General features: G+C 41.8%; 1 protein-coding gene across 1 annotated transcript in view; it reads left to right on the top strand.

The window, feature by feature from the left end:
* Rrm1 (ribonucleotide reductase catalytic subunit M1) overlaps window positions 1–25,924 on the top strand; it is a 29,893-nt gene extending 3,969 nt beyond the window's left edge. The window contains exons 3-19 of the mRNA XM_075971715.1: window positions 767–944; window positions 1,798–1,898; window positions 4,060–4,119; window positions 4,861–4,900; window positions 5,579–5,741; window positions 8,691–8,832; window positions 9,976–10,059; window positions 11,870–12,031; window positions 12,180–12,259; window positions 15,014–15,215; window positions 15,729–15,878; window positions 16,090–16,311; window positions 17,385–17,461; window positions 19,925–20,060; window positions 21,758–21,853; window positions 22,966–23,154; window positions 25,328–25,924. Coding sequence (XP_075827830.1) covers window positions 767–944; window positions 1,798–1,898; window positions 4,060–4,119; window positions 4,861–4,900; window positions 5,579–5,741; window positions 8,691–8,832; window positions 9,976–10,059; window positions 11,870–12,031; window positions 12,180–12,259; window positions 15,014–15,215; window positions 15,729–15,878; window positions 16,090–16,311; window positions 17,385–17,461; window positions 19,925–20,060; window positions 21,758–21,853; window positions 22,966–23,154; window positions 25,328–25,516 — 2,271 coding nt within the window. The 3' untranslated portion in view covers window positions 25,517–25,924. The remainder of the gene's footprint in view (window positions 1–766; window positions 945–1,797; window positions 1,899–4,059; window positions 4,120–4,860; window positions 4,901–5,578; window positions 5,742–8,690; window positions 8,833–9,975; window positions 10,060–11,869; window positions 12,032–12,179; window positions 12,260–15,013; window positions 15,216–15,728; window positions 15,879–16,089; window positions 16,312–17,384; window positions 17,462–19,924; window positions 20,061–21,757; window positions 21,854–22,965; window positions 23,155–25,327) is intronic.
* The last annotated feature ends 1,040 nt before the right edge of the window (window positions 25,925–26,964 follow it).

The raw sequence follows: 26,964 nt of genomic DNA on the forward strand, positions 1-26,964 counted from the left end.
CATGTCTGAAAACAAGAACAAAAAACAAAATACAAAGCTATTCATGTAGTCTAAAGTATGCTTTTGGTATTATTTATCTTTAAAATTTAAATGGTCTTTACTGAACTAAAAACTTCAACTCGGGAGGCAGGGGCAGGTGGATCTCAAGTCAACTCTAGCCTCCACATGCACCTGCGTGGGTAAGTGAGCTTACCCCCATGTGTGTGTGCACATGTCTGTATGCCAACAGTGTATGGTATAGGCGCTGGGGAGATGGCTCCGTTGGTAGTGCTTGCTTTGTAAGCATAAGGACCTGAGTTTGGATCCCCAGCATGCATGGAGAAGTCAGATGTGATGGCGCATGCCTGTGGGAAGGAAGATACGGGGTCTCCCTGAAGTTTACTGGCTGGTGTGCTACTCCAGGATCAGTGAGAGTCCCTGTCTCAAAAACAGAAGTGTGTGGGGTGGGGGTTGGAGCGATGGCTGCTCTTCCAGAGGACCTGGGTTCAATTCCCAGCACCCACGTGACAACTCAATTGTGACTTCGGCCCCAGAGTATCTGTTCCACACCTCTTCTGCCATCCGCTGGCATCTTTTTGAAAAGTGACACTAATTCATTTGTATATGTATAGGATACATTTTTGGTAGTTTTGTTGGTTTATGGATTCTTACATTGGGATAAGGATGAGGAGATTATGTTAAGACTTTGGTTGTCTTAAGTGCTCTTTTAAGGAGGCTCTTGTTTTTTGGGGGAAAGCTCAAATAACTGTTGGTTTTATTTTTGTAGGCTCAGATCACCATGAAAGTAATCCAAGGCCTGTATAGCGGAGTCACCACAGTGGAACTGGATACTCTGGCTGCTGAGACAGCCGCAACCTTGACTACAAAGCACCCTGACTATGCCATCTTAGCAGCAAGGATTGCTGTCTCTAACTTGCACAAAGAAACAAAGAAAGTGTTCAGTGGTATGTCTGGAGTAACAGCGGTAGAAAGAGTTTAATATTGTCATAAAATTATAGGGATAATATTACATAAGTTCCAAAGATTGCATCTTATTTTAAAAAGCAGGAACTAGAACTTCCTACTTCTCCATGTAGCTGACCTGCTGTGTGAAATGTGTGTGTATGTGAAATTGTGTGTGTGTGTGGTATATGTTGAGACAGGGTCTCTCTTAGCCTAGGGTGCCTGCAAACTCAGTTTGTAATCCATGTCAGCCTTGAACTCCTGATTCTCTTGTCTCTATCCCCCAAGTGCTGGGTTTATAGGCATATGTCATCATTTTGGCTTGAGTTTCTGTTCTTTTTAATTTATTAAAATTAATTTTTAATTATGTCTGCTTATTTTGTGTGTTTGTGCACATGTGTGGGCAAATGTGTACCACAGCATGCATGTGAAGGTCCAGGGACAACTTGTGGGAGTCGGTCCCTGGGATAGAACTCAGGTCATCGGGTTTGGTGGCAAATCCCTTTACCTGCTGAGCAATCTTGCTGACCTAAGTTTTTGTTCTGAAAAAAATTAAAAAAAAAAAAGTGTCACAAAGTGACGGTAATTTCCTTCTGCACCCTGTTTTTAGCTGTGTGTGAGAGCCATTTAGGAGTTGCTGTTAAGCTATAAGGGCTTATATTCATTATGTTTTAAAGACTGTTTCTTTTATATGTAATGTGTTATGCTATAGGTACTCAACAGAGGTATGTTTGTTGAGTATTTTCTCTGCTAGGCGCTGAAGTAGGTTGTATTAAAAAACAAGAATCGAGAGTCATTATTTTAAAATAGCCATTTAGCGGTTTGGCTTTCCTTGTTTATTTTATCTTTCCTCAGATGTGATGGAGGATCTCTACAACTACATAAATCCACACAACGGCAAGCATTCTCCCATGGTGGCCAGTTCAACCCTGGATATTGTTATAGCCAATAAGGATGTATGTACAACATTTTTTTTTCTGGTGGGAATTAATTAATTAATTTAATAATGCATTTAAGGCCGGACAGTGGTCGTGCTCACCTTTAATCCCAGCGTTCAGGCTGAGGCAGGTGAATCTCTGAGTTAAAGTCTAGCCTATTCTCTAGAGCAAGTTCTAGGATGGCCAAGGCTATACAGAGAAACCCTGTCTTAAACAGAAGCAAAGCAAAACAAAATGCGTTCATCAAGAACATTTGAACACTACAAAAGGTGTATATAAAAACCAATCCTGCTCTAGATCCTGGTTTTCTTTAGTAAAAGCAACTTCATTTAAGCATTTTAAAACATTTCACTGTGTGTGTACTGTATTGGGCTTACTGTTGTCGCTGTTGCTATTTAGAACTATAGCTCATAACTGTCAGCGTTTATGAATTTACCTCATCCTGTCATCAGTTGCTTAGCATTCCATTTTGTAAATTATTTTGATTGTGCCCATGAGAATCCCTCTGTGGATGAAAGTTTATTTTCCATCTTCACTGCAATACGTAAATATCCTGGTATGATAGCCATGTAAGTGTTTTGGTAGAAATCAGTTTTGGAGACTTAAAGCAGCCATTTGTATGTTATTTACAAGTCTTTTTCCCCGCCCCCTTTTTCTTTAAGATTTTTTGATTTTATTTTTATGTATATAACAGTTTTACTTGCGTGTGTTTATGTGCACCATGTGCATGCCTGGTGCCCACAGATGTCAGGAGAGGCTCTCAGATCCCTGTGACAACTACAGTTACACATAGTTCTGCATTACCATGTGGGTGCAGGGAAGTGGACCCTGCTCCTCCTAACCACAGAGTCCTCTCTAGCCTCTCTTCACGATCTGAATTTGGAGCCATGGTGGACCTGGAACCTGCAGCCGTCCTCTATGCTTCTGCCTTCTGAGTGCTTTTATAGGCCTGAGCCCCCAAACCTGGCCCATTGCATAGTTTTGAAAATAAGTTAAAAACAGGTAACAGTAGCAAAACCTAAGCCTAAAAGTAAATATTAGAAGATAAACAAATACTCATAGTCTCGTACCCCAGTTCTTCACTGATCAGTCTAGCCCATGCCTGGTTTGGATTACAAAATCGCCCTTCAAAGTTTGACAGAAGAAGGAACAGGATTTCAGGTAGTATGGCTGATGTGACCACTTTTATTGTCTTTAAGTGGCTTTATAACCTACCGAACCTCTTTAACAGTGACCAATTTTATAAAATCTTACTGCCACAATAGTAATTTGTTTTCGACCTGTTGAAGAACCATGAATTTTCAAAGCCTATAAACTACTGTGCATTTGTTTGTAATACATATTATTTTGTTCAGTTTAAAGTGGGTTCATTGTCAAAACAAATATTTGTAACTGGAAATGGTGCGTTCTTATGACCCTAGGAGGAAGAGTCAGGACTGTTTATAGGTCTTCTTAGTGAGTCTAGGTTAGTCAGAGGTATGTAGCAAGTTCCTGTTTCAAAAATAAATAAAGGCAGGAGCACACCTTTAATCCCAGCATTCAGGAGGGAGAGGCTGGTGGATCTCTGAGTTCAAGGTCAACCTGGTCCACCTAGTGAATTCCAGTACAGCCAGGGTTCCACAGAGAAACCGCGTCTCAGAAAAAAAAAAGAAAGAAAAAGCAAACAAACAAATTTAAATAAGTATACTCACATGCAATAAAGTTAAAAATGAATTAATATGTGGTACCAGTATTTTACTATTTACTAGTATAGAAAGCCTGTTTAAGGGTGATCATATAGTCACTTTCATGCTCATATTCTTTCAGATTGATACAAACATAAGGGAAATTTGGAAATTAATCACTTAGTGTAAGTTCTCTAGTTTTTAAATAATTATGTTTTAAAGTTTTAATTTTTTTTGTGGTAAGGATGGAGCCTAGGGTTGTGCATGCTAGTGCCCTGTCACGCAGCCTCTAGCACACTCCTGCGTGCTTGTCTTAAAAAGTCTACTGGGGTTCAGTTCGTATGCTTCCCACCGCTCTGCCTCTCAGTGTGTGAGATTTGTGTCTGTGAGAGTAGACATAGTGCTATCTCTTTGGTATCCTATATTAGTTTTAGTTCTGGAGTCAGCTAAAAACATTAGAAGTTATGAAAGTAAGTCTTATTATCTTAATTATGGATTCTTTTGATTTCCTTCAGCGCCTGAATTCTGCCATTATCTATGACCGAGATTTCTCTTATAACTACTTTGGCTTTAAGGTAAGTAAATAATGGGTCTCAAATATGTGAGGATTCCTCCTTGAATCTGGAAGTATAAGGTTTTGTTCATGTTTGATGAAATCAACATGGATGCACCTGGTTATGGTAGGATTATGGTAGTGGTGAAACTTTAAGCAAAGACAGCTTATTCATTAATAGCTTTCAGACTTTCCAAATATTACTTCTGGGTTATTTTTAAAAATTACTTGGATAATCTGTCACAATTACTTTATATTCTACTATTTTTTTTGCAATACCTATTATTGACTCCCTACTCTGAGAGTGTTTGTGCTTACTAACGTAGTGACTAAGGACAGGGCTGTTTATTTCAGACCAGCTGGGCTCAGCTCTCCCGGTTCTTGTTCATAAGCTGTGCGATCAGCCCCTTAGAATGAGGAAAGTGTAAGAGTCAACATGTCTCTTCTGGAGACTAATCATGTTGCTTGGGTCAGTGTCTAGTCTCTTAAAAGCACTGCACAGATGTTAGGATGTCTCTGCTGCTGCTGCTGAGCCTATAGAATTGTTGTATGCAAGCAGGCCTTCCCCAGGAGTTTGTATATAGTTTTTGCTGCAGCAGAACAGCTAAGTGATAATGCTCTAGACTGCAGGTAGAAATGGTAAATATTCTTCTTTTTATTTAAAATGATAAGTTTGAGAGATTTCATCAGATCACCTTACTATAAATTGTATATCTGCTATGTATTTTAAAACGAGAATTATTTGTTGACTTTGCTCTTCTAGACACTGGAACGATCCTATTTACTGAAGATAAATGGAAAAGGTAAGAAATGAAAATGTATGGTAGCTTTTCTGTTCATTACGTTGAATGTAGGGCTTTGCACTATTAGCCTTAACATTTCTATTTAGAATCAAAATAACATTTTACAACATTTATTGTTTTTGGGACTGTAGAAATGACTCAGCAGTTAAGAGCCTGGGTGCTCACAACTGTCTGTAATGGCAGCTCTAGGGGATTCAGTGCCCTCTTCTGGTCTCTGGGCACCAGGTGTGCACATGGTACATAGTCATTCATATGCAAACAAAACATTTAAAAATTATTACATTTATTTATTTGTGTGCATAGGTATGGGAAGGGAGAGATATGTACTTGTGCCATAATGTACATGTGGAAGTTGGAGACCAACTGAGAAGAATTGGTTCTTCCCTTCCACAGTGTGGGACCCAGTTCTTAGCCTTAGCAACAGTGCTTTTACCTCCTGAGCCACTTTGCAGCCTTCCAAATAACCTTTTTGTTGTTTTATTGTAAAGAATAGAAACTTTTTTAGCTCATGGTTCTGGGGATTCTCACATGGTAAGGGCAACAAAATATCTCTAAATGACATTTAAACTTTGGTTTATTATGAATTGTGTTGCTTGTTGTTAAGTTTTTTGCTTGGGTATGTTTGAGCCTAGTTATTCTGACATGTCCTGTTATCTGAAAACTCCTACCTTCTTTCAGTGGCTGAAAGACCACAGCATATGTTGATGAGGGTATCTGTGGGGATTCACAAAGAAGATATCGACGCTGCAATTGAAACCTACAACCTGCTTTCTGAGAAGTGGTTTACTCATGCCTCTCCTACTCTCTTCAACGCTGGGACCAACCGTCCACAGCTGTCCAGGCACGTATCATCTAAAGCTATGTTTCACTGCTGTTGTTTTTTAAAGGTTTTTTTTTTATGATACTGTTTTTGTCTGTCTGTCTGTATGTGCACCATGTGTGTGCCTGTTGCCTGTGATCAGAAAGGGCATTGATCCCCGGAACTGGAGTTAGATAGTTCTGAGCTGTCATGTGGGTGCTAGGGATTGAACCCGGGTCATCTGAACGAGCAGCCAGTGTTCTTAACCACCAAGCCATCTCTATGGCCCTTAAACTGCTTTTATAAATGGTTTGACTAGGGAAATAAGAAAAAGCCAGGTGGTTCATTACATTAAAAATAAACAAAAACTTCAATTATTGCCTACTCTGATGAATGAAATAATTTGCATTTGGAACAATCTCTGACTTAGGTAAATAAGTTGGAAGAGGACAAGTGCTGTTAGTGAGAACGTCACAGACTGGGGTGGTGGCTCTGCACCTGAGTGTTTTAGGTGCCATTGAACAGAATGTTTTTGATAGGGAATTGTATGTCATTTGTATTTCAAGAAAGTAGTTTTTAAGTAAAAAATAGGCCATAGTTTAGTGGTAGATCATGTGCTTAGCATGCACAAGACCTTTGGGTTAAGAGTTTTCAGCACTGTTAAAATGATTAGTAAGTATCTGGAGCTAGTTAAGAAATTCCTGCAGTAATTTATTTTAAAAATTGTGAAAGGATTAATGAGGTGAAGGTAGAGGTTGGGAAAGGCACATTCCTAAGATACATGGGAATTAAATTGATGGGATTTGTGCTGTTCTGAATCTGGGTTAAGGACAGTTCCTGAGTTGATGGGCAGAATAACAGGATTACTGGTGATGCCTTGACTGTGGAAGGGATCACAGTTAAAGTGTCTGGAGTAAGTAAGAGAAAAAACCCTCTGTGTCTTAGGGATGAAGACTATGCCAGTGTCTGTATACACACCTCATTGCACTAACATTTATGTACTTCATTGTTGTTTTAGAATAAAATTCATTAGCAAAATTGCTGTCGAAAATAACCTTAATTTGGTAAAAGATGCCCATTAAGAATTTAGATCTGGGCTTTGGGTCAGAGGTTGATAGCACTTGTGGCTCTAGTTGTAGGCCTGCTTTTGATCTCCAGTACCCATATGGTGGCTTGTAACTGTCTACAACTCAGTTCCACAGGATCTCACACCTGACCAGGCATGCGTGTGGTACACATACACATACAAGCAAAATACTCATTCATACACATAAAATAAAATAAATCTAAAAGTAAAACAATACCCTTGTCTCTATCACTGTTTTTAGTGTGGTAGTGGAGGCCTGAGCTAGCATTGTAAGATAAGAAAAAGAAATAATTGAAAATGGAAGAATAAGATACAGATATGATTTTTACATGAAGAATTCAAAAGTACCTATGGACAAATGATTAAAATTAGAGATTTCAGCAAAATACTTTAATATAATTCAGTGTAAACAAATTAGTTTTTTTTGAAAAATATTTATTTATTTATTATGTATACAATATTCTGTCTGTCTGTATGCCTGCAGGCCAGAAGAGGGCACCAGACCCCATTACAGGTGGTTGTGAGCCGCCATGTGATTGCTGGGAATAGAACTCAGGACCTTTGGAAGAGCAAGCAATGCTCTTAACCTCTGAGCTCTCTCTTCAGCCCAACAAATTAGTTTTTATTCTGAGCTGTAGCATTTGGAAAATTTAAGATTTGCTGTTAAGAGCCAGGCATGATGGGTGTGCTTGTGATCTCAGGGTAAACACAGAATTGTCATTTGGGGTCAGTCTGCTCTACATAGCAAATTGACAACCATCCTGAGCTGTACAGGGAGACCTTGCCTCCAAACATCAAGGGTTGGGGCTGTAGCTCAGTTGTAGAGTGCTTGCTAGCATGTGTAAGGTCTTGAGTTTGAGTCCTAGCACTCAATTGTTCGAGAATTTTCTGAATTCAGTGTCAGCCTGGGCTGTGTAGCAGTACCCTTTTAAGAGAGTAGGTAAATAAATAAATGGAGGGAGGAAAGAATAGAACAGTTTTTAGAAGAGCAACAAGTGAACGTATGGGATACTCAAACAACGGATTGCTTTACAAACAGGAAAATAAACCTACATGTATTGTAGGAATGAATTGCTATAACATTGAGTTAAGGGATAACTTCAGAAGGATAACTAATTATAGGAATTGAAATTGGGTTCTCTGTGGCATCTTATTTCTTGAGGTAGGTGCCTTGCAGATGCATGTGTATAATCTTTCTGAATACCTGAGTGTTTTATAGAAAGTCAGTGACTTGAATCTATTTGAGTATTTTAACACTCAGGGTGGTGAAGGAAGTGTGATGAGATGGATCCAGAGTTCAGGTAGAGGAGCCATCTCTAAAGAAAGACTGACTGCACGCGAACTGTTTTTAATGTACATGTTAAATAATTGACTGATCATTAGGTATTCAACAATACTTCAGTTGTAGGGCCAGGCATGGTAGTGTACACCTTTAATCTTAGCACTCTGGGGACAGGGACAGGCAGAGCTCTGAGTTTGAGGCCAGCCTGATCTACATAATGAGTTTTAGGACAGCCAGGACTATGTAGAGAGACCGTGTCTCAAAAACAACAATAACAAAAAACCTTCATTTTTTTTCCCCTGGTGGTTTACTAACAATTAGAAAAGTCTAGTTTATGTGTAAGAATTTGTTTGAGAAAATTAATTCTGGCACATAAGTGTAGTCTGGTAAAAATCAGACTGATATTTTAGGCTTACCTATAAAACTTTCTTCTGGGCTTAATGTCTAAGTTAGGTAGCAAGATTAGTTTAAAATAATAGAATATATTGGTGTTTTATATTCTTGTGAAAACATTTCGGAGCTTTATAGGTTTCACCTCATTTGGTTTGATTGTCCAGATTGTGTAGCCACTTTCGTGACTCACTGATGGCCTTGTTTGAGTTGTCCCTTTTTCTCCTGACAGTTGTTTCCTTTTGAGTATGAAAGATGACAGCATTGAAGGAATTTATGATACTCTGAAGCAGTGTGCCTTGATTTCTAAGTCTGCTGGGGGAATTGGTGTTGCTGTGAGTTGTATTCGGGCTACTGGCAGCTACATTGCTGGGGTAAGTTTTTAGTTGTATGACCTAAAGCCAGTCATGGGCATGATAATGCTAGCATTGGGTAGGCATGGGTTTCTGTTAATTAACACCTAGTTGTGAGTGGCAGAGTCTTTTTACTTCTCCGTTTGTCATTGGAGGGTTAGGTTATGTGAGATAGTCTCTAGGATCTCGCCTGCCCCCATAGGGTTTCTCTGTAGCTTTGGTGCCTGTCCTGGAATTAGCTCTTGTAGACCAGGCTGGCCTTGAACTCACAGAGATCCACCTGCCTCTGCCTCTCAAGTGCTGGGATTAAAGACGCGCACCTCCACCGCCTGGCTCTCTAGAGTATTTTTTAGCTCAGATTTTAGAATTATGGTTTTTTTTTTTTTGAAGCAACAGTAATTGCAGCCGTCATTTATGTGGCTTTGGTTTTTGGAGACAGGGTTTCTCTGTGTAGTTTTGGAGCCTGTCCTGGAGCTCACTCTGTAGACCATGTTGTCCTTGAACTCATAGAGATCCACCTGCCTCTGTCTCTGGAGTGCTGGGATTAAAGGTGTGTGCCAAGTTGTTTTGAATTCTTTAGTGGGGAAAAATGCTATCATTGTATGTGTTTTCTTTATGTTTTTTCTTTTAAGGTACTCAAAGTATATTTTTATCTAATGACTTAAATTTTAGCACTTAAATTTCATTACCTTGGTTTTGGAATTTTTTGACTTACTCTATCTCATTCTATATTAGGGTTGTGTTAAAACAGCTGAACATAGAACTTAGCGATATTGTGTTGATTCTTCTGTTAGGCATTATGTTTTCATTGCTCAGGTGTGGATGGAGAGCAGGTAAACCTCATAGGTGGCTGCTTAGAAATCAGTCGCTGCTTGAAGTGAAGATCCGGAACTGCTTTTTTTTTTTTTTTGTTTGTTTGTTTGTTTTTTTCGAGACAGGGTTTCTCTGTGGCTTTGGAACCTGTCCTGGAACTAGCTCTGTAGACCAGGCTGGTCTCGAACTCACAGAGATCCGCCAGCCTCTGCCTCCCGAGTGCTGGGATTAAAGGCGTGCGCCACCATCGCCCGGCCCGGAACTGCTTTTTACTTTGAACTGTTTGGGGTTTTTTTCCTTGTAGAGCCCTTTGTCTCATCCAGATGCCTTTATTCTTGACCTTTCTTTCAGACTAATGGCAATTCGAATGGCCTTGTACCGATGCTGAGAGTATATAATAACACAGCTCGATATGTGGATCAAGGCGGAAACAAGGTATGCTTTGTTACTGGCAAGTGCTGGAGATCTGAACTGAAAGTCTTTAGCTGTGAAAGTTGGTTCAGTCATATATTGTTTCACTTTGTTTTTAAAGATTTATTCTTTATGTGATTAGCATGTGTATATCTCTGTGAGCATGTACAAATGGGTACTCATGGAGTCCAGAAGAGGGCATTGGATCCTTGGGTCTGGAGCTCTAGGTGGTTGTGAACCAACCAGTGTGTGTGCAGGGAACTGAGCTCGAATCTCTCCAGTGCGCCCCCCCCCCCAATTTTCTAAATACCATGCCTTCTTTTTAAAAGGCAGAATCTTATTTTGTAACCTTAAGCTGACCTCACTCAGACTTGCTGTGCAGTCTAGATTGGTCTTGAATATTGTGTGATTTTTTTTTTTGTGGTTTTTCGAGACAGGGTTTCTCTGTGTTTTTGGAGCCTGTCCTGGAACTAGCTCTTGTAGACCAGGCTGGTCTCGAATTCACAGAGATCCGCCTGCCTCTGCCTCCCTAGTGCTGGGATTAAAGGCGTGCGCCACCACTGCCCGGCTTTTTTTTTTTTTTTACTTAATAAAATTAAAGAGACATAGTTGCTTGCTTAATATGTAGTTGAATGGATTTTAATGAAAGTACATCTAGAATAACTGCCATACATAGTTAAGATACAGGGCACTTTGAGTACTCCAGAATGTTTGCTAATGTACTTTTGCATTCAGTCATTGCTAATATCACCCACACATACTTGATCCCTGGCTGTTTTATCTTTTTATCTAATGAACTTTGACAACTTTCATAAGGTAGATCACCATTTTTTGTTTGTTTGTTTGAGGTGTTCTCGTGTAGCCCTGACTGGCCCTTAGTTCCTGATTCTCTTTTCTTTCTCTCCCAAGTGCTGAGGTTACAAGTATGTGTCACCCAGCTGCTTAGTCTTTCTCCTTAGCTAAGAGCACTTGTTATATTGCTAAAGTTAAAGCAACTTGTCGTGGCCTTCGTGTACTGGTCATGGTGTGAAGTGCTCTGCGTGCAGTGAGGAGAGCCTGCGCTTCACTGGTGTGAAGTGCTCTGCTCTGCAGTGAGGAGAGCCTGCGCTTCACTGGTGTGAAGTGCTCTGCTCTGCAGTGAGGAGAGCCTGCGCTTCACTGGTGTGAAGTGCTCTGCTCTGCAGTGAGGAGAGCCTGCGCTTCACTGGTGTGAAGTGCTCTGCTCTGCAGTGAGGAGAGCCTGTGCTTCACTGGTGTGAAGTGCTCTGCGCTGCAGTGAGGAGAGCCTGCGCTTCACTGGTGTGAAGTGCTCTGCTCTGCAGTGAGGAGAGCTTGCGCTTCACTGGTGTGAAGTGCTCTGCGCTGCAGTGAGGAGAGCCTCTGCTTCACTGGTGTGAAGTGCTCTGCTCTGCCTGCACTTCACAGCCACTTGGAACAAATCACTCTTGTTCCAGATGTTCTCTTTTAGCTGTGTGTGTCCATGCCTGCATGCAGATGCCTATGGCAGCCAGAAGAGGGTGTCAGATCTCCTGGAAGTGGAATGGGCACTTGTGAGCTACCTAATGTGGGTGCTGGGAACTGAACTCTGGTCCTCTGAAAGCAACAAATGATCTTAACTACTGAGCCAGTCATCTTTCCAACCCCTAAGCTTTCTCTATGTCAGTTCAGTTCTACTCCTACAATTTAAAGAAAAATATTAATATTTACTTTTGAGGGTAAATTTATTTCACTGATCATAATAAAGATGAAAGGAGACATAAAAGTTCTTTGCAAAATCTGAAGCTTCTTTGTTTTATTTTGGTTCAGATAAGAATGCTAACTTTCTTACCTTTAGCGTCCTGGGGCATTTGCTATTTACCTGGAGCCTTGGCACTTAGACATCTTTGAGTTCCTTGACTTGAAGAAGAACACAGGGAAGGAAGAGCAGCGAGCCCGGGATCTCTTCTTTGCACTTTGGATTCCGGATCTCTTCATGAAGCGAGTGGAGACTAACCAGGTGAGAGGGCTGGCACCTGTGCACAGTTTTGGGCCCCCAAATTATTACTTTTATACCCAATTTCCATGAAAGCCCGCTTCTTGGAGTGTTTGTAATGGGCTGGGCTGGTTGTATGACATTTCTCATAGCTGGTATTACTTCTCTGTAGGACTGGTCATTGATGTGTCCAAATGAGTGTCCTGGTCTGGATGAGGTTTGGGGAGAGGAGTTTGAGAAGTTATATGAAAGGTATGAGAAAAATATTAATGTTATAATTGTTTGAGCCATGGTTTCTCTTTCTCAGGGTATCCAGATATCAAAATGTGTTTATGGTGGGCTAACACTGAGACTCTTAAGAGCATTTGCCTACCCTGTTGTGAGGCACCAAGTTTGAGCCCTGCCTTTGGATAAAGAGAAAAAATTTTTTTTAATATTTATTTATTTATTTATTATGTATACAATATTCTGTCTGTGTGTATGTCTGCAGGCCGGAAGAGGGCACCAGACCTCATTACAGATGGTTGTGAGCCACCATGTGGTTGCCAGGAATTGAACTCAGGACCTTTGGAAGAGCAGGCAAGGCTCTTAACCACTGAGCCATCTCTCCAGCCCAAGAGAAAAATATTTAATCATTAGTTCATTTCTAGAAATCTTTGAAAGAGTCTAGAAGAGAGTGTAATTATTAATTTGGTTTTTGTTTGATGTTTCTTGACTTTTTCACCAAAATTATTATCTTCTTAATATTTGGGTGCTTGGTAATTTTTTTAATTGATTCTTATAAAAACTGAGATTAAAGACTAGCTGAGTTATTTTATAGCATAGTACTTTTTTAAAAAATTACATTTATGTAATTATTTTGGGATTGGGGCCCCAAGTGTGCCACAGTGCAGATGTGGAGGTCAGAGTACATTTTGCAGGAGTTGCTTCTCTCCTTCCACTGGATGGTCCCCAGTGTCAAACTCAGGGTCTCAGATTTGTCAGCAAGTGCCCTTCCTTACTGAGCCATCTCTCTGGCCCAGTATAGTACTTTTGATAATATAAAATACAAGTAACTAGGACACACATGTTGACAATTCATTAAAATTAGCACAGTAGTGAATTTTGGTTTTTTATTTCTTTGAAGCTGAATGACAGCTTTGCTACAGTTTGAGAAAAACAGCAGGCAGTCAGACTGAACAACAGGCAGTCAGACTGAACAGCAGGCAGTCAGACTGAACAGCAGGCAGTCAGACTGAACATCAGGCAGTCAGACTGAACATCAGGCAGTCAGACTGAACAACAGGCAGTCAGACTGAACAGCAGGCAGTCAGACTGAACATCAGGCAGTCAGACTGAACATCAGGCAGTCAGACTGAACAGCTGGCAGACTGAACAGCAGGCAGTCAGACTGAACATCAGGCAGTCAGACTGAACAGCTGGCAGACTGAACAGCAGGCAGTCAGACTGAACAGCAGGCAGTCAGACTGAACATCAGGCAGTCAGACTGAACATCAGGCAGTCAGACTGAACAGCTGGCAGACTGAACAGCAGGCAGTCAGACTGAACAGCAGGCAGTCAGACTGAACAGCAGGCAGTCAGACTGAACATCAGGCAGTCAGACTGAACAGCTGGCAGACTGAACAGCAGGCAGTCAGACTGAACATCAGGCAGTCAGACTGAACAGCAGGCAGTCAGACTGAACATCAGGCAGTCAGACTGAACAGCTGGCAGACTGAACAGCAGGCAGTCAGACTGAACAGCTGTCAGACTGAACAGCAGGCAGTCAGACTGAACAGCTGGCAGACTGAACAGCAGGCAGTCAGACTGAACAGCTGGCAGACTGAACAGCAGGCAGTCAGACTGAACAACAGGCAGTCAGACTGAACAGCTGGCAGACTGAACAGCAGGCAGTCAGACTGAACAGCAGGCAGTCAGACTGAACAGCTGGCAGACTGAACAGCAGGCAGTCAGACTGAACAGCAGGCAGTCAGACTGAACAGCAGGCAGTCAGACTGAACAGCAGGCAGACTGAACAGCAGGCAGTCAGACTGAACAGCAGGCAGTCAGACTGAACAGCTGGCAGACTGAACAGCAGGCAGTCAGACTGAACAGCTGGCAGACTGAACAGCAGGCAGTCAGACTGAACAGCAGGCAGTCAGACTGAACAGCTGGCAGACTGAACAGCAGGCAGTCAGACTGAACAGCAGGCAGGCAGACTGAACAGCAGGCAGTCAGACTGAACAGCTGGCAGACTGAACAGCAGGCAGTCAGACTGAACAGCTGGCAGACTGAACAGCAGGCAGTCAGACTGAACAACAGGCAGTCAGACTGAACAGCTGGCAGACTGAACAGCAGGCAGTCAGACTGAACAGCAGGCAGTCAGACTGAACAGCTGGCAGACTGAACAGCAGGCAGTCAGACTGAACAGCAGGCAGTCAGACTGAACAGCAGGCAGTCAGACTGAACAGCTGGCAGACTGAACAGCAGGCAGTCAGACTGAACAGCAGGCAGTCAGACTGAACAGCTGGCAGACTGAACAGCAGGCAGTCAGACTGAACAACAGGCAGTCAGACTGAATAACAGTCAGACTGAGCAGCTGGCATGGCAGAGGTAGTGTAAGCAGTGCCATGGCTTTAATAATGGCTCTTGTTCCCTTTTATTTTGATAAGTGCTATTGATTTGGTGGGGTCATTTGAAGGAATCTAAAGCTGCTGGTTTTCTGGTGGTCTCAGCTCATGCAGTCTTAAGGCCCTCCCTGCTTTGGGTCTCAGCCCCCAGGTAACAAGCCAGGCATCCTGAAAATACCCGTTTGTCCAGCTCTGGCTTCCATGTGCCCATAGGCATGTTCCCTCACACACACCTACACAGGCACACATAAAGAAATAAATAGAACCAGCTTTCTAAGAAAGGTGAATATCACTCCCTTTGTCCTCTTCAGTAAAGCTTTGAGAATTTACATAACTTTATATTTTCATGTATTCTTCCCAGGGTATGAATGTTGGAATAATTCTATCTGTCTTTCAGTTACGAGAAGCAGGGTCGTGTCCGCAAAGTTGTGAAAGCTCAGCAGCTTTGGTACGCCATCATTGAGTCTCAGACAGAGACGGGCACCCCATACATGCTCTACAAAGATTCCTGTAATCGGAAGAGCAACCAGCAGAACCTGGGCACCATCAAATGCAGCAACCTGTGTACAGAAATAGTAGAGTATACCAGCAAAGATGAGGTAGGCAGAGACGCTGCTGCATCCTGAGGGAATCGTAGAGGTAGTTACTAACTGTGACTCCCTCGCTTGGATTCACTTGAAGTGGTTGAAGGAAATTTTGTTCCCCAGCACTGAAAAAAAGAAAAAGAAAAACAAAACAAAACCCAGAAACTAAACTAAGCTGTATTTTAAAAATAAGAATTTAGCTACTTGGGAGAATGGGGAACGGCATACATCAAAGAGTTAAGAACATTCCAGCATTCTGACCAGTCAACTCCCTGTGTAGCTGACGGTGGTAGGTCAGAAATACACTGAGAAGTGATGAGGAGACCCCAGTTTTAGGGGTGGGGGTTTAGCTTAGTTGTAAAGAGGTTACCCAGCAAAGACTGATAAATTCCTTGAGTTTGGTTCTCTCAGCACTGGTGTCGGGGGTGGTTGTCTGATAGACATCTGATAGTTCTGAAGGCTGTAATGATCTCAATGATACAAAGAGAAGAAACTAAAAGTATGTGATTCTGAATCTTTATATTGCAGGTTGCTGTTTGTAACTTGGCTTCTCTGGCTCTAAATATGTATGTCACTCCAGAACACACATATGACTTTGAGAAACTGGCTGAAGTCACTAAAGTCATTGTCCGAAATTTGAATAAGATAATTGATATAAACTACTACCCTATCCCAGAGGTATGGTTACATGTCCCTGCTTATTGGTAGTTACTGAATCCAAGATGGAGGACAGTTGTCTTGGTCTGCAAGTTCTAATTTAGATGGATGTCCTTGGAATGGTGTGAGAGAATGGAAAGGAGGAGGTCATGTGTATCAGTGGTGTAAGATGTTACCTTTTGTGTTCAGTGATGTTTTCTTTTCTTTTTTCCCCAAATCTTTTCACACAAAGGCACAGTTATCAAATAAACGCCATCGGCCCATTGGAATTGGGGTACAAGGTCTAGCAGATGCTTTCATCCTGATGAGGTACCCCTTTGAAAGCCCAGAAGCCCAGTTATTGAATAAGCAAATCTTTGAAACTATTTATTATGGAGCTTTGGAAGCCAGCTGTGACCTAGCCAAGGAATGTGGACCCTATGAAACGTATGAGGGCTCTCCAATCAGCAAAGGAGTAAGTACACAGTTGAGATTTCCCTTTGCCTGTGAGTACAGTAATGGGTGGAATAATGGCCCCTCCTCAGAGGATGGAGCCTGGGAGAGTGCGTTTGTTTGCAGAATGGCTTTTACAGATTTAGTTTAGGACCTCGAGATGGGGTTGTTTTGGATTATTGAGGCCTGGATGTGTTCAGGTGGACCCTAAATCCAGCAATCACTGTTCTGCAAGAGACAGTGGGACATTTATGATGTTTCCCAGGTCCTGTCCACACTCAAGTAGAAGACATCGATTATCCATGACTTGTGACCCTGGGGACTAGAATCTGGGGAGCCATCTTAGAATTCTGTTTTCCATGCTGCCCTTGTCATCAGTAGTATGTCTTTTCAGCTTTTACATTTATTCTGATACTCAGAAAGTCTAGTGTATAGTTATTTGAAATTTGATATTCTTAGCCAAGTATGCAGATCAAGGAAAAAAAGAGAGAGAATGTTTTATAAAAGAAATGTATCTTTCCCCCCCCTCCTTTGGTTTTTCAAGATAGGGTTTCTCTGTAGTTATTGATGCCTGTCCTGTAACTCGCTCTGTAGATCAGGCTGGCCTCGAACTTACAGAGATTTGCCTGTCTCTGCCTCCCGAATGTTGGGATTAAAAGTCTGTGCCCCCACCACCTGGCTAGGAATGTATCTCAAACCATCTCGTGAATGTTAAGATTTCCTGGTTTGCAGATCTGCAGGAATGTGGTGAGACAAGGTCCCAGGCTGCTTCTGATCATTAATGCTTCATGGAACTTTGTCCAGGAGACTCACTGGAGCTGATAGTCCTTTTTATTTTTTTCGAGACAGGGTTTTTCTATACTCCTGACTGCCCTGGAACTTATTTTGTAGACCAGGCTGGCCTTGAACTCACTCTTCCTGTCTCTGCCTCCTGAGTGCTGGGATTAATGGTGTGTGTCGCCAGCCACCACCACTCAGCCAAGGAGCTTATATTTCTTAATGTGGGGATATGGTAGTTACCCTTTTTTAAAAAAAAAGTTGGTCATTGTTTTAAATTGCCTTAGAGTAACGTCATAAACATGGGCTGTTTCTTAGATTCTTCAGTATGATATGTGGGATGTTACTCCTACAGACCTGTGGGACTGGAAGCTTCTCAAGGAGAAGATTGCAAAGTAAGTAAAGATGTATAAAGTAGCATGAAAGCCAGGAGGCTGGGGCTTTCTGGCTTTTCAGGAGTATATATGCTGTTATAACTTTGAATCAGGGCTGTGACCTATCTCACAGAAATGGCTTTAGGGGGAAATACTAGAAAATAGTCCTCTGAGTTGCTCTGCACAGTGAAAGCCTTTCACACAGTAGGCTTCTCAGTAGGAGTTGATGTTGTTTGAGGAGCTCAACACCTATGCTAGCTAATTTCTTGTTTTGTTATAACTTTTAGTTTTTTCAAGACATGGTGTCCCTATGTAGCCCAGGCTGTCCTAGAACTCACTCGGTAGACCAGGCTGGCCTTAAACTCACAGAGATCCACCTGCCTCTGCCTCCAGAGTGTTGGGATTAAAGGTGTGTGCTACCATTACCTGGCCCAAATAGGTCTACTTTAAAAAAAATTTTTTTTTTATTTTTACTTTTTTAATTCACTGGGCTTATAAATAGTTTGGAGATTTTTTTGTTTTGTTTTGGTTTTTGTTTGTATTTTCAGTAGAAATTCACTCCACATTTCAGACTGACTGCAAACATACAGACCACCACACCCTATCCTAAATACAGTAATAAAACTGTTCATTATACTCTGTCAGCTGCTTGCGCCACAAAACAAACAGAAACCTGGTTTATTCCTTTCCCCAGAGATAAGCCTTATTTATTGTTGATGTGTTTTTCTAGACCTCTTCCAAACACATACAGTTTGATTATATAAATGTAATTAGAACTTGAGAGATTCTGAAGTTGGTTTGGAGATCTTCTAGTGAAAGAAGATCTTCTAAATGTTTTCAGCAATTACAGATGATTCTATAGTTGGGATCTAACAAGTATGACCATAGTGATCTCCTGTCTATGAGCATGATACTGGGATTTACAGGTGAGGAGGTAGAGACATGAGAAAACAGGTGGTCTGCTTCATGTCTTACGTCTAGAAGGTGACAGTGAGATTGCAAATGTCATTGTACAGACCCCCTTAGGACTTGCTCAGTGCTGTGCACCATATGGATCAACAGGTAGAACATAGGAAGGATAGGCTGTCTGTATTAGAGGAACATAGGTAATACAGGCAGTGCAGACAGTATGTGTAATGGTGGGAGTCACTGTTAATGCTTGAAGAACAAGTATTTGTTTTGACATTTATGTTTGTTTCCCACCTGGGCAGCAAAATGCTATGGAGGTTGGTCTATACATTTTTTAATGTTTATTTATTATGTATGTGTGTGTGTGTGTGTGTGTGTGTGCATACATACATGTATGTTGGTTCATGCATAGAGGTCAGAGGACAGCCTGAAGGAGTTGGTTCTCTCTTACTATGTGCGTTCTGTATGTTGAACTCAGGTAATCAGGGTTGGTGGCAGATGCCTTTATCCACTGAGCCATTTTGTAGGCCCGGGAGTTGGTATCCTAGGCTAAACTATGAAGATTTCTAAGAATGTTAAATAGTGTGTTCTGTTGAAATAAGAGCGGCGGGGCTGCGTCCCCAGCACCCCGGCTGCCTGGCTAGCTTATGCCCGAAATAACAACACACAAACTGTATTCATTTAATCACTGCTTGGCCCATTTCTATCTAGCCTCTTCTAGGCTAATTCTCACATATTAATTTAGCCCATTTCTAATCATCTGTGTAGCGCCCCTAGGTGCGCTTACCAGGAAGATTCTAGCCTATGTCCATCCTGGGTCGGAGTTTCATCGCATGCGTCTGCCTGGGAGCTGGGAGCATGGCGTCTCTCTGAGGCATCTGCTCCCGAGAGGAGAGCTGTGGAGTCTGAGCTCACTTCCTCTTCCTCCCAGCGTTCTGTTCTGTTTACTCCTCCCACCTATCTTCTAACCAATGAGGGCCAAGCAGTTTCTTTTTATTTAACCAATGACCTTCCTCCATCAGTGTTCTTTAAATATTCTCGATGCTAAAAAGTGAAAAAAGTAATTTTTTAGAAACTAGTAATTGGTAGTAGGGGACATTTAGATTTCCTCTGAGTATAATTTTTCCCTTCACACAGGATAGCGGAGAGTTGTGTGATACATGACTAGCCCTGACCACTTTCCCGGCATGGTGGGAAGGGGCCCTGATCATTAAGGCACATGGTAAAGATGAGTGGGATTGAATGACTGTGCCATCAGGATCCAGATGGACTCATGACTGAGTTCAGGTTACCTGGGCAAAATAGTACATTGAGTACTGTTTGTAACCCGAGTGCCCAGAACAAGTGGGGTAAGTGAGGACTTCATAAGGCTTGCTACCAGTTACACTGGTTCTGGGTCTGTTGTGGAACAGTGCCTCCTGCTGTGACCGGTACTCCTCCTGTAGTTTGAAGTCAGTTTGTGAGTTGCATGCCTCTGGTGGTATGCTCAGCCTCTGTCTGCTGCAGTGTTGGAGAGTAGCTGCCTTGGCAGACGTTGTCTTTAGCACTAACCTCTAATAATCTTTTTCTTTTAAGGTATGGTATAAGAAACAGTTTACTTATTGCCCCAATGCCTACTGCTTCAACTGCTCAGATTCTGGGGAATAATGAGTCCATTGAGCCTTACACCAGTAACATCTACACGCGCAGGGTCTTGTCAGGAGAATTTCAGGTGAGACCTTTACACCCAGGTTTATAGGAGCTCTTCTGAAAGCTGAGAGTAAAAACTTAATCCTCATCTTAAACAGCCAGTGACCAGCTACAGTATGAGTGTATCTTCCCTAGCTGGCCTCTAGCTACCCTGCTGCTGAGGATGACCTCAAGCAGCTCCTTCTTTCTCCACTTCTCAGCTGCTGGGATTGCAGGTGCACACCACCATGCCTGGCTGAGTCAGAGTAGACAAATGTCTACTTGTTGTTTCTGTTTCTTGAAAAGTCTCACTATGAAATCAGGCTGGCAGCGAGCCTCCTACCTCTGTCTCCTGAGTACTTGAATTAGAGGTATGAGCACTCCCTGCATGTTCCATATATGCTACCTCTCATGCTTTAGTTGGGATATTAAAGGTACCCATAGAAATGTCATTACTCAGGTATGGTGGCTTGTGTTTATAATCCCAGCACTTGGGAAACTGAGGTAGGGGGCACTCTAGCTTTAGGTTAGCCTAGGCTACATAACACCCCCCATCCCATCCCATCCCATCCCACTTTTTACTCTTGCCATTTTAGAGTAGTTCTCGGGTCAAGAATGGTGGTTATGCTTTTAATTCTAGCACTTGGAGGTGGAGAATCAGAAGGTCGTCTTTGGTGACAAATAGCCAGTTCCTGGGTAGTTTGAGCTGCCTGAGACATAGTCTTAAGCAAAGAGGTCGGAATGCATGGTTCTCAGACACGGTTACCAATGAGAATTTCTGTTGGTCAGATCAGTGTTGTTTTGTAAATTCCCAGGTAATTCTTTGTGCTGCAAGGTTGAAAACTACCAATTTTAAAAAAAGTGGGTTTCTAGAGGTCTTGAAATAAGTTTTGTTTATATAGGGACATTACATTTCTAGTTATTTTGCTGAAGTTTTTACTGTGTGATCACGTAAGAAAATGAAAGAAGAATCAGTTTATATAAACTTTCTTGGCTTAGACAATGTTATTTCTTTTCTTCTTTGCAAATGCTATAGTTTTTCTTAAGCTTTTAAAAACATTTTTGGGGGAGGGGCGGGCCAAACTGCACATGGACAGAGGACAGCTCCTGGGTCTGTCCTTCATATGAGTTCCAGGGAGAAACTCAGGTTGTCAGGTTTGGTGGTACATGCCTTACAGGCTGAGCCACTTAAGATTTGTTAATTATGTGCATGCATACCTGCAGGTGCCGTTAGGGTCTAAGGACATGTGCTGTTCTTGCAGAGGACCCAAGCTTGGTTCTCAGCACCCACACTGGATGGCTTGCAACCACCTGTTATTCCAGATTTAGGGGATTTCATTCATCTGGCCTTTATGTGTGTATGTACACATACAATCAAAACCCTCAAAAAATTTTAGTTTACAAAAATCCAAGACAAATACTTTGATGATCTGATGTATCTGATGTATATGTGTGTGGTACGTACATGTGTGTATAAATTGTAGAATGATTACTACAATATATTGTTTCTTTAATGATAGATGTCAAGACCTAGAAGGGAGGTAGCTTTGTGTGGTGCAATGATCCTCTCGGTTTTGTTTAAAAAAAAAAAACAACAAGAAACCAAAAAACAGTGGAGTTTATTAGGGGACCTAATAAGTAATTCAGCTGTCTTACTTTGAGCTCCAGCTAAGCCTGGGATCCTTTCTAGGCCCTGACAGTGTTATTTCATTTCTTCACGTCTTTTGTTTTTTTCATCAGATTGTGAATCCTCACTTACTGAAAGATCTTACTGAACGGGGCTTATGGAACGAAGAGATGAAAAACCAGATTATTGCATGCAATGGCTCCATCCAGGTACAGGCTTGAAATGACGTGTGCTTTCTAAGCTGCACGTTGCGGTGCCGTCTCCCTTCTCCCAGGCAGTACAGTCCACACAGACTGTTTTAATGTGTCTGCATTTCTGCATTGTTATGCTAGTTTTATACACATCTTTACATAGTGTTTCTCCAATAAAACATTAGTTCCTGATTTTTCTGCACAATCGGGGAGCTTTTAAAATCTTGAAGCTTGGGTTGCATTTATTGCCAAGTAAATAAGAATGTCAGGTAGTTGGAATTTGTCCTACAGATTTCTTAAAATCCTGAAATTGGAGTTAAACTTTAAAAATATGGGGGACTGAGACCAGCAGGCTAGAAAGGTACTCAGCTAGTGCTTAACAATAAAGTGATTGCATTTGTGTAGATGGGCGCCTTGGCTAAGCACACCAGCTTGGCAATACCCCTTCAACTCTCAGATTTTCATGGCAGAAACTGTAGCACCAGCTAGGTGTGTATTTCAATTCAGTCAGTCGTAGGCCTAAGAAAATCACTTGGTCTCTAAGTGCAATCTGTAGCGTTTGAAGTAGTTTATCTTACTGCTTCCTTGGTTTGTGTGTCTTGAAAGCCCTGATTACTTGTGTTTCTGCTGTATATTAGCTTAACTCTTACTTTTTCTCCCTCCCTCCCTCCCTCCCTCCCTCCCTCCCTCCCTCCCTCCCTCCCTCCCTCCCTCCCTCTCTCCCTCCCTTCCTTTCTTTTCTTTCCTTGAGACAGGGTTTCTCTGTGTAACCCTGGCTGTTCTCGAACTCACGGAGATCCACCTACCTCTGCTTCCCAGCATGTACCACCACCACCCGTCCCCATTTCTTTCTTAAATACATTTAAAACAGTAACTGCTTTGTCCATAAGCCAGCTCATTTTTAAATCACTACATCAAATTTATATTTGGTTGATTAAATGAGATTTTATTGCCTTTCTAAGCAGGGGATAAGCAGTTTGGGCAAACTTGCTAAAACCATTAAGATAGGAACTGCATTGCAGTGTCAGAACTGCAGGGACACCAAACCAAACATCAGTGCAAGCATTGTTAGCCTGTTTGTTATATTGCTTTAATTGGAATTACAACAACACATGGTTTTCCTTTCCCAGAGCATACCAGAAATTCCTGATGACCTGAAGCAGCTCTATAAGACGGTGTGGGAGATCTCTCAGAAGACTGTTCTCAAGATGGCTGCTGAGAGAGGCGCTTTCATCGATCAAAGCCAGTCTTTAAACATCCACATTGCTGAGCCCAACTATGGCAAACTCACGAGTATGCACTTCTACGGCTGGAAGCAGGTTGGTTGGCCACTCTGAGAGGGCTTTGCCAGCTTGGGATATTGGGGGATTGGAATAGTTTCTGCTCTAGTTACCTTTTACATATTGCTATTTGTATTTTTTTGCTTGAAGTTCAAATGTGTTAAACCTGAGTAGCCACTCATCATTATGCCAGATCAGACTTTCACATTGGGTTTTCTTGTTTCTGTTCAGCAGTTGTGAGCTTCCTGATAATGGGAGCTGGGAGCTGAGCACTGAGGTCCTCTAGAGTATTCTTAAACTACTGAGTCATCATCCTGGCTTTGTCTTTTATATTCTTAGTCTTTAAGAATTTCATACAATGTAGTTTGATCATTCATAATCAACTATTCCCAGATCCACCCAACTCCCACAACTTAATGTTCTCTCTTTTTTCCTTTTCTTTTTTTCTTTCTGTTTTTTGTCTTTTCAAGACAGGGTTTTTCTGAGCCTGTCCTGGAACTTGCTCTGTAGACCAGACTGGCCTCGAACTCAAGGAGATCCGCCTGTCTCTCTCTGCCTCCCAAGTGCTGGGTTGAAAGCGTGCGCCACCACACCTGGCCCTCTTTCTCTTGTTTGTAAATAATCCACCAACTCCCATTTGTATTGGATGGGGGATCATCCACTGGGATGTTGACTCTCTCTTCCCAAGAAACCGTCCACTGTCCATAGCTCCTCAGTTAGTACTGGATCTATGAACTCCTTGTTAGGACAATGACTTGCTCCAGTTGTCTGGACCTCTGTCTCTTACTTTTGTTAAGCCTTCCTTTCTCTTTCTTCCACTGCCCTCTTCTTTACTGACCTTTGTTACAAAGACCATCTTGTGTGCCTTTTCCAGAGTAGCCTTGCACTGTTAATCCACTAATTCATAAGAATGGGTGCTTTATCCGGAGTGTGTGAGCCAGGTTGCACTGTTGCCAACTTCAAAGTGCTAGAATCCTCTTCTGCTCTATATTCTTATTCCCTGACGTGTGAGAACCTTTCTATGGAATTACAGATTGACTCTCTTGTAGTAGGATGATGTTAAGCTCTTTGGACTCTTTTGTGGGGGCTGCCACCCAGCTCCCAAATGAATTACACAAGGAGACGTCTAGCCTTAGCTTGATTGGTTTCTTGCCTGCTTTTCTTAATTTATATTATTCCTTCTGCCTTTTGCCTCGGGGCTTTCCCATTCTCTAACTTCTGTAAATCTTACTCTGTGGAGTACTGTGTAGAGCTGGATGACTGCCCCCCCCCCCCTTATATTTCTTCTTCTCTGGCTTCTCTGCCTGCCAACCCACCTATCCTTTCTCCTGCCTCACTGTTGACCGTTAAGACCTTTATTAGATCATCAGGTGATCTAGACAGGTAAAGAGTCACAACTACCTTGCCCTCTCTCATGACTGGAGGGGGAGGGGGACAGGATGTGGGGGGGGAGCAGGAGAGAAGTGGGAGGGGAGGAAGTGGAAATTTTGATTGGTATTATTTATAAAGAAATAAATTAAAAAAAGAGAGTCACAGCTTCACAGAATTAAACAAATGCAACATAAACAACAGTAACACACCTTAGCATAATACTCCCAATACTCTTATTTATTACTGTGCTATTGTCTGCTCCTGGGATTACTGGACAGGATGACCTTTGTGAAGTTTTGATATTCTGTTGAGACCATCTCATCCCCCAAAATGGTTACTGTTCAAGGCAGTAACATTGTTTTGTACAAACCTGGAAGTAACACATATAAAAGTAAATACAACTTAACAAAAATATTTGACATTCCAAGAAGTAATCCTCTTTTAGGGACAAAAATTCCAAGGTTTAGCTATCTATTTAAGCATTTTTCAGAATGTTACATAGAATAGATAAAATTGCAAGTTTAAAAAAGTTTAAGTTGGTTTATAGGAATATATTTAAAGGTCTCAAAAATTTTGTAACCGATCACATGAGAATTGTTTTGTTTGTTTGTTTGTTTTTTGGTTTTTCGAGACAGGGTTTCTCTATGGCTTTGGAACCTGTCCTGGAACTAGCTCTGTAGACCAGGCTGGTCTCGAACTCACAGAGATCCGCCTGCCTCTGCCTCCCGAGTGCTGGGATTAAAGGCGTGCGCCACCATCGCCCGGCTATGAGAATTGTTTTGAACAAAGCTCTTGACTCTACTGTCCCGGAATTCTTCCTAATAGCTGTATTTCCTTGTAGGGTTTGAAGACCGGCATGTATTATTTAAGGACAAGGCCTGCAGCTAATCCAATCCAGTTCACTCTGAACAAGGAAAAGCTGAAGGACAGGGAGAAGACATTGAAGGAGGAAGAAGAGAAGGAGCGGAACACAGCAGCCATGGTGTGCTCTTTGGAGAACAGAGAGGAGTGTCTGATGTGTGGGTCCTGAGCAGAGGCCTAGGAGAGACCAGCTCTCTGCCACAGCAGACTTCCTGAGCTTAGATAGGCATAGTGGGTTTGCTTCGTTACAGGAAGGTTTTGCTGGACCTTACTGCCAGGAAAGGAGTCCTTGATTCTCAGTACTGTTTCTTCATAGTGTAAAGTTATTTTTAACAAAACAAAACAAAAATAACCAAACCCAGCTTTGATAATAGATTCAAAGTTGAAGTTTCAAGTATGCAGAAGAGGCTTCTTGGAGGTAGACACGAAGTCTCATCATCCTCCAGCATTCCTGTCTGACCATTTCATTTGGACAGAGACTGATTGCCTAGGAATAAACTAAGCGATTACTCATCTGTTCCAGACCTTGCCTAGATGAGGTTCTATAGGTTATTTTGAAATAAAAACATTTCTAACCGATTCTGTAGTGGTACAATCGTCATTTATCATACAAAGGTCATTTGGGGGAAAAAAAAAAACCAATTTTCTGTTTAGAGTTCAGAGGCAAAATTTTAAAGGCATTGATTAGACTATATAGAAGTCTGATGTTAATATATGCACTTCCCTGCCCTGTGATGAAATATCTATAACATAAACTATAACATAAAATTGACAGTTTCATCCATTTTAAATTTGATTCCGTGGCATTTAGTATATTCACACTGTTGCATAATTATCATCACTAGTCATTCCCAGAATGTTTTTGTCATCACTGAAAGAAACTCATAAACAGTACTACCTTGTCCTCAGTCTCCTCAGTCCCTGTGAACACTCCACTATCTCACTTCTTTCTGAATGTGTGCTCCAGGGATCGCATGCAGAGAATGCAGCATGTGTCCCTTTGTGTCTTACGTGATCCCTAGATGCGTCACGGTGTAAACTCTCAGTCACACACGTCCCTCCACTCACCATTAGATGAACTTGAGCTGTTTCCTTTTTTAGCTTTCAAGGACGATGGCTACCACGAACATTTGTGTACAAGTATCTGTTGAATTCCTGCTTTCAGGTTGGTTTGGTTGGTTCTATACAGCAAACACTGTTGGACTATATAATTTTTTGTTGACTTTGAGGAACTACCATATTGACAGTCCCATTATATTTTCATAAAAAGTGCTTAAGGGTTTCCCTGTCTTCGTATCCTTATATACTTACATCTCATATTTTTGTAAGGCCCTTCTCATGTTATTGTAGATCGATATGTTCATTAAATCCAGGGAGGTTATTTTTTTCTTTAGTTAATCGTTCTTTTTTTTCTCTCATGGAACTCAAAAGAATCTCCTGCTTCACGATGGTTGGTGCTCTGATTTGTTAGTAATTTGTTCATGCATGTTTTCCATCAGCCTTTAGCTTGTTTAAGACAGCTGGTTTGTTTTGTTTTGCTTTGTTTGAGACTGGCACCTCCTGAAGCCTAGCTGGCCTCAGACTGGCTGTGTAGCTGAGGGTAACCTTGAATCTACC

Source organism: Microtus pennsylvanicus, chromosome 5 (assembly GCF_037038515.1).
Source record: "Microtus pennsylvanicus isolate mMicPen1 chromosome 5, mMicPen1.hap1, whole genome shotgun sequence".
NCBI lineage: Eukaryota > Metazoa > Chordata > Mammalia > Rodentia > Cricetidae > Microtus > Microtus pennsylvanicus.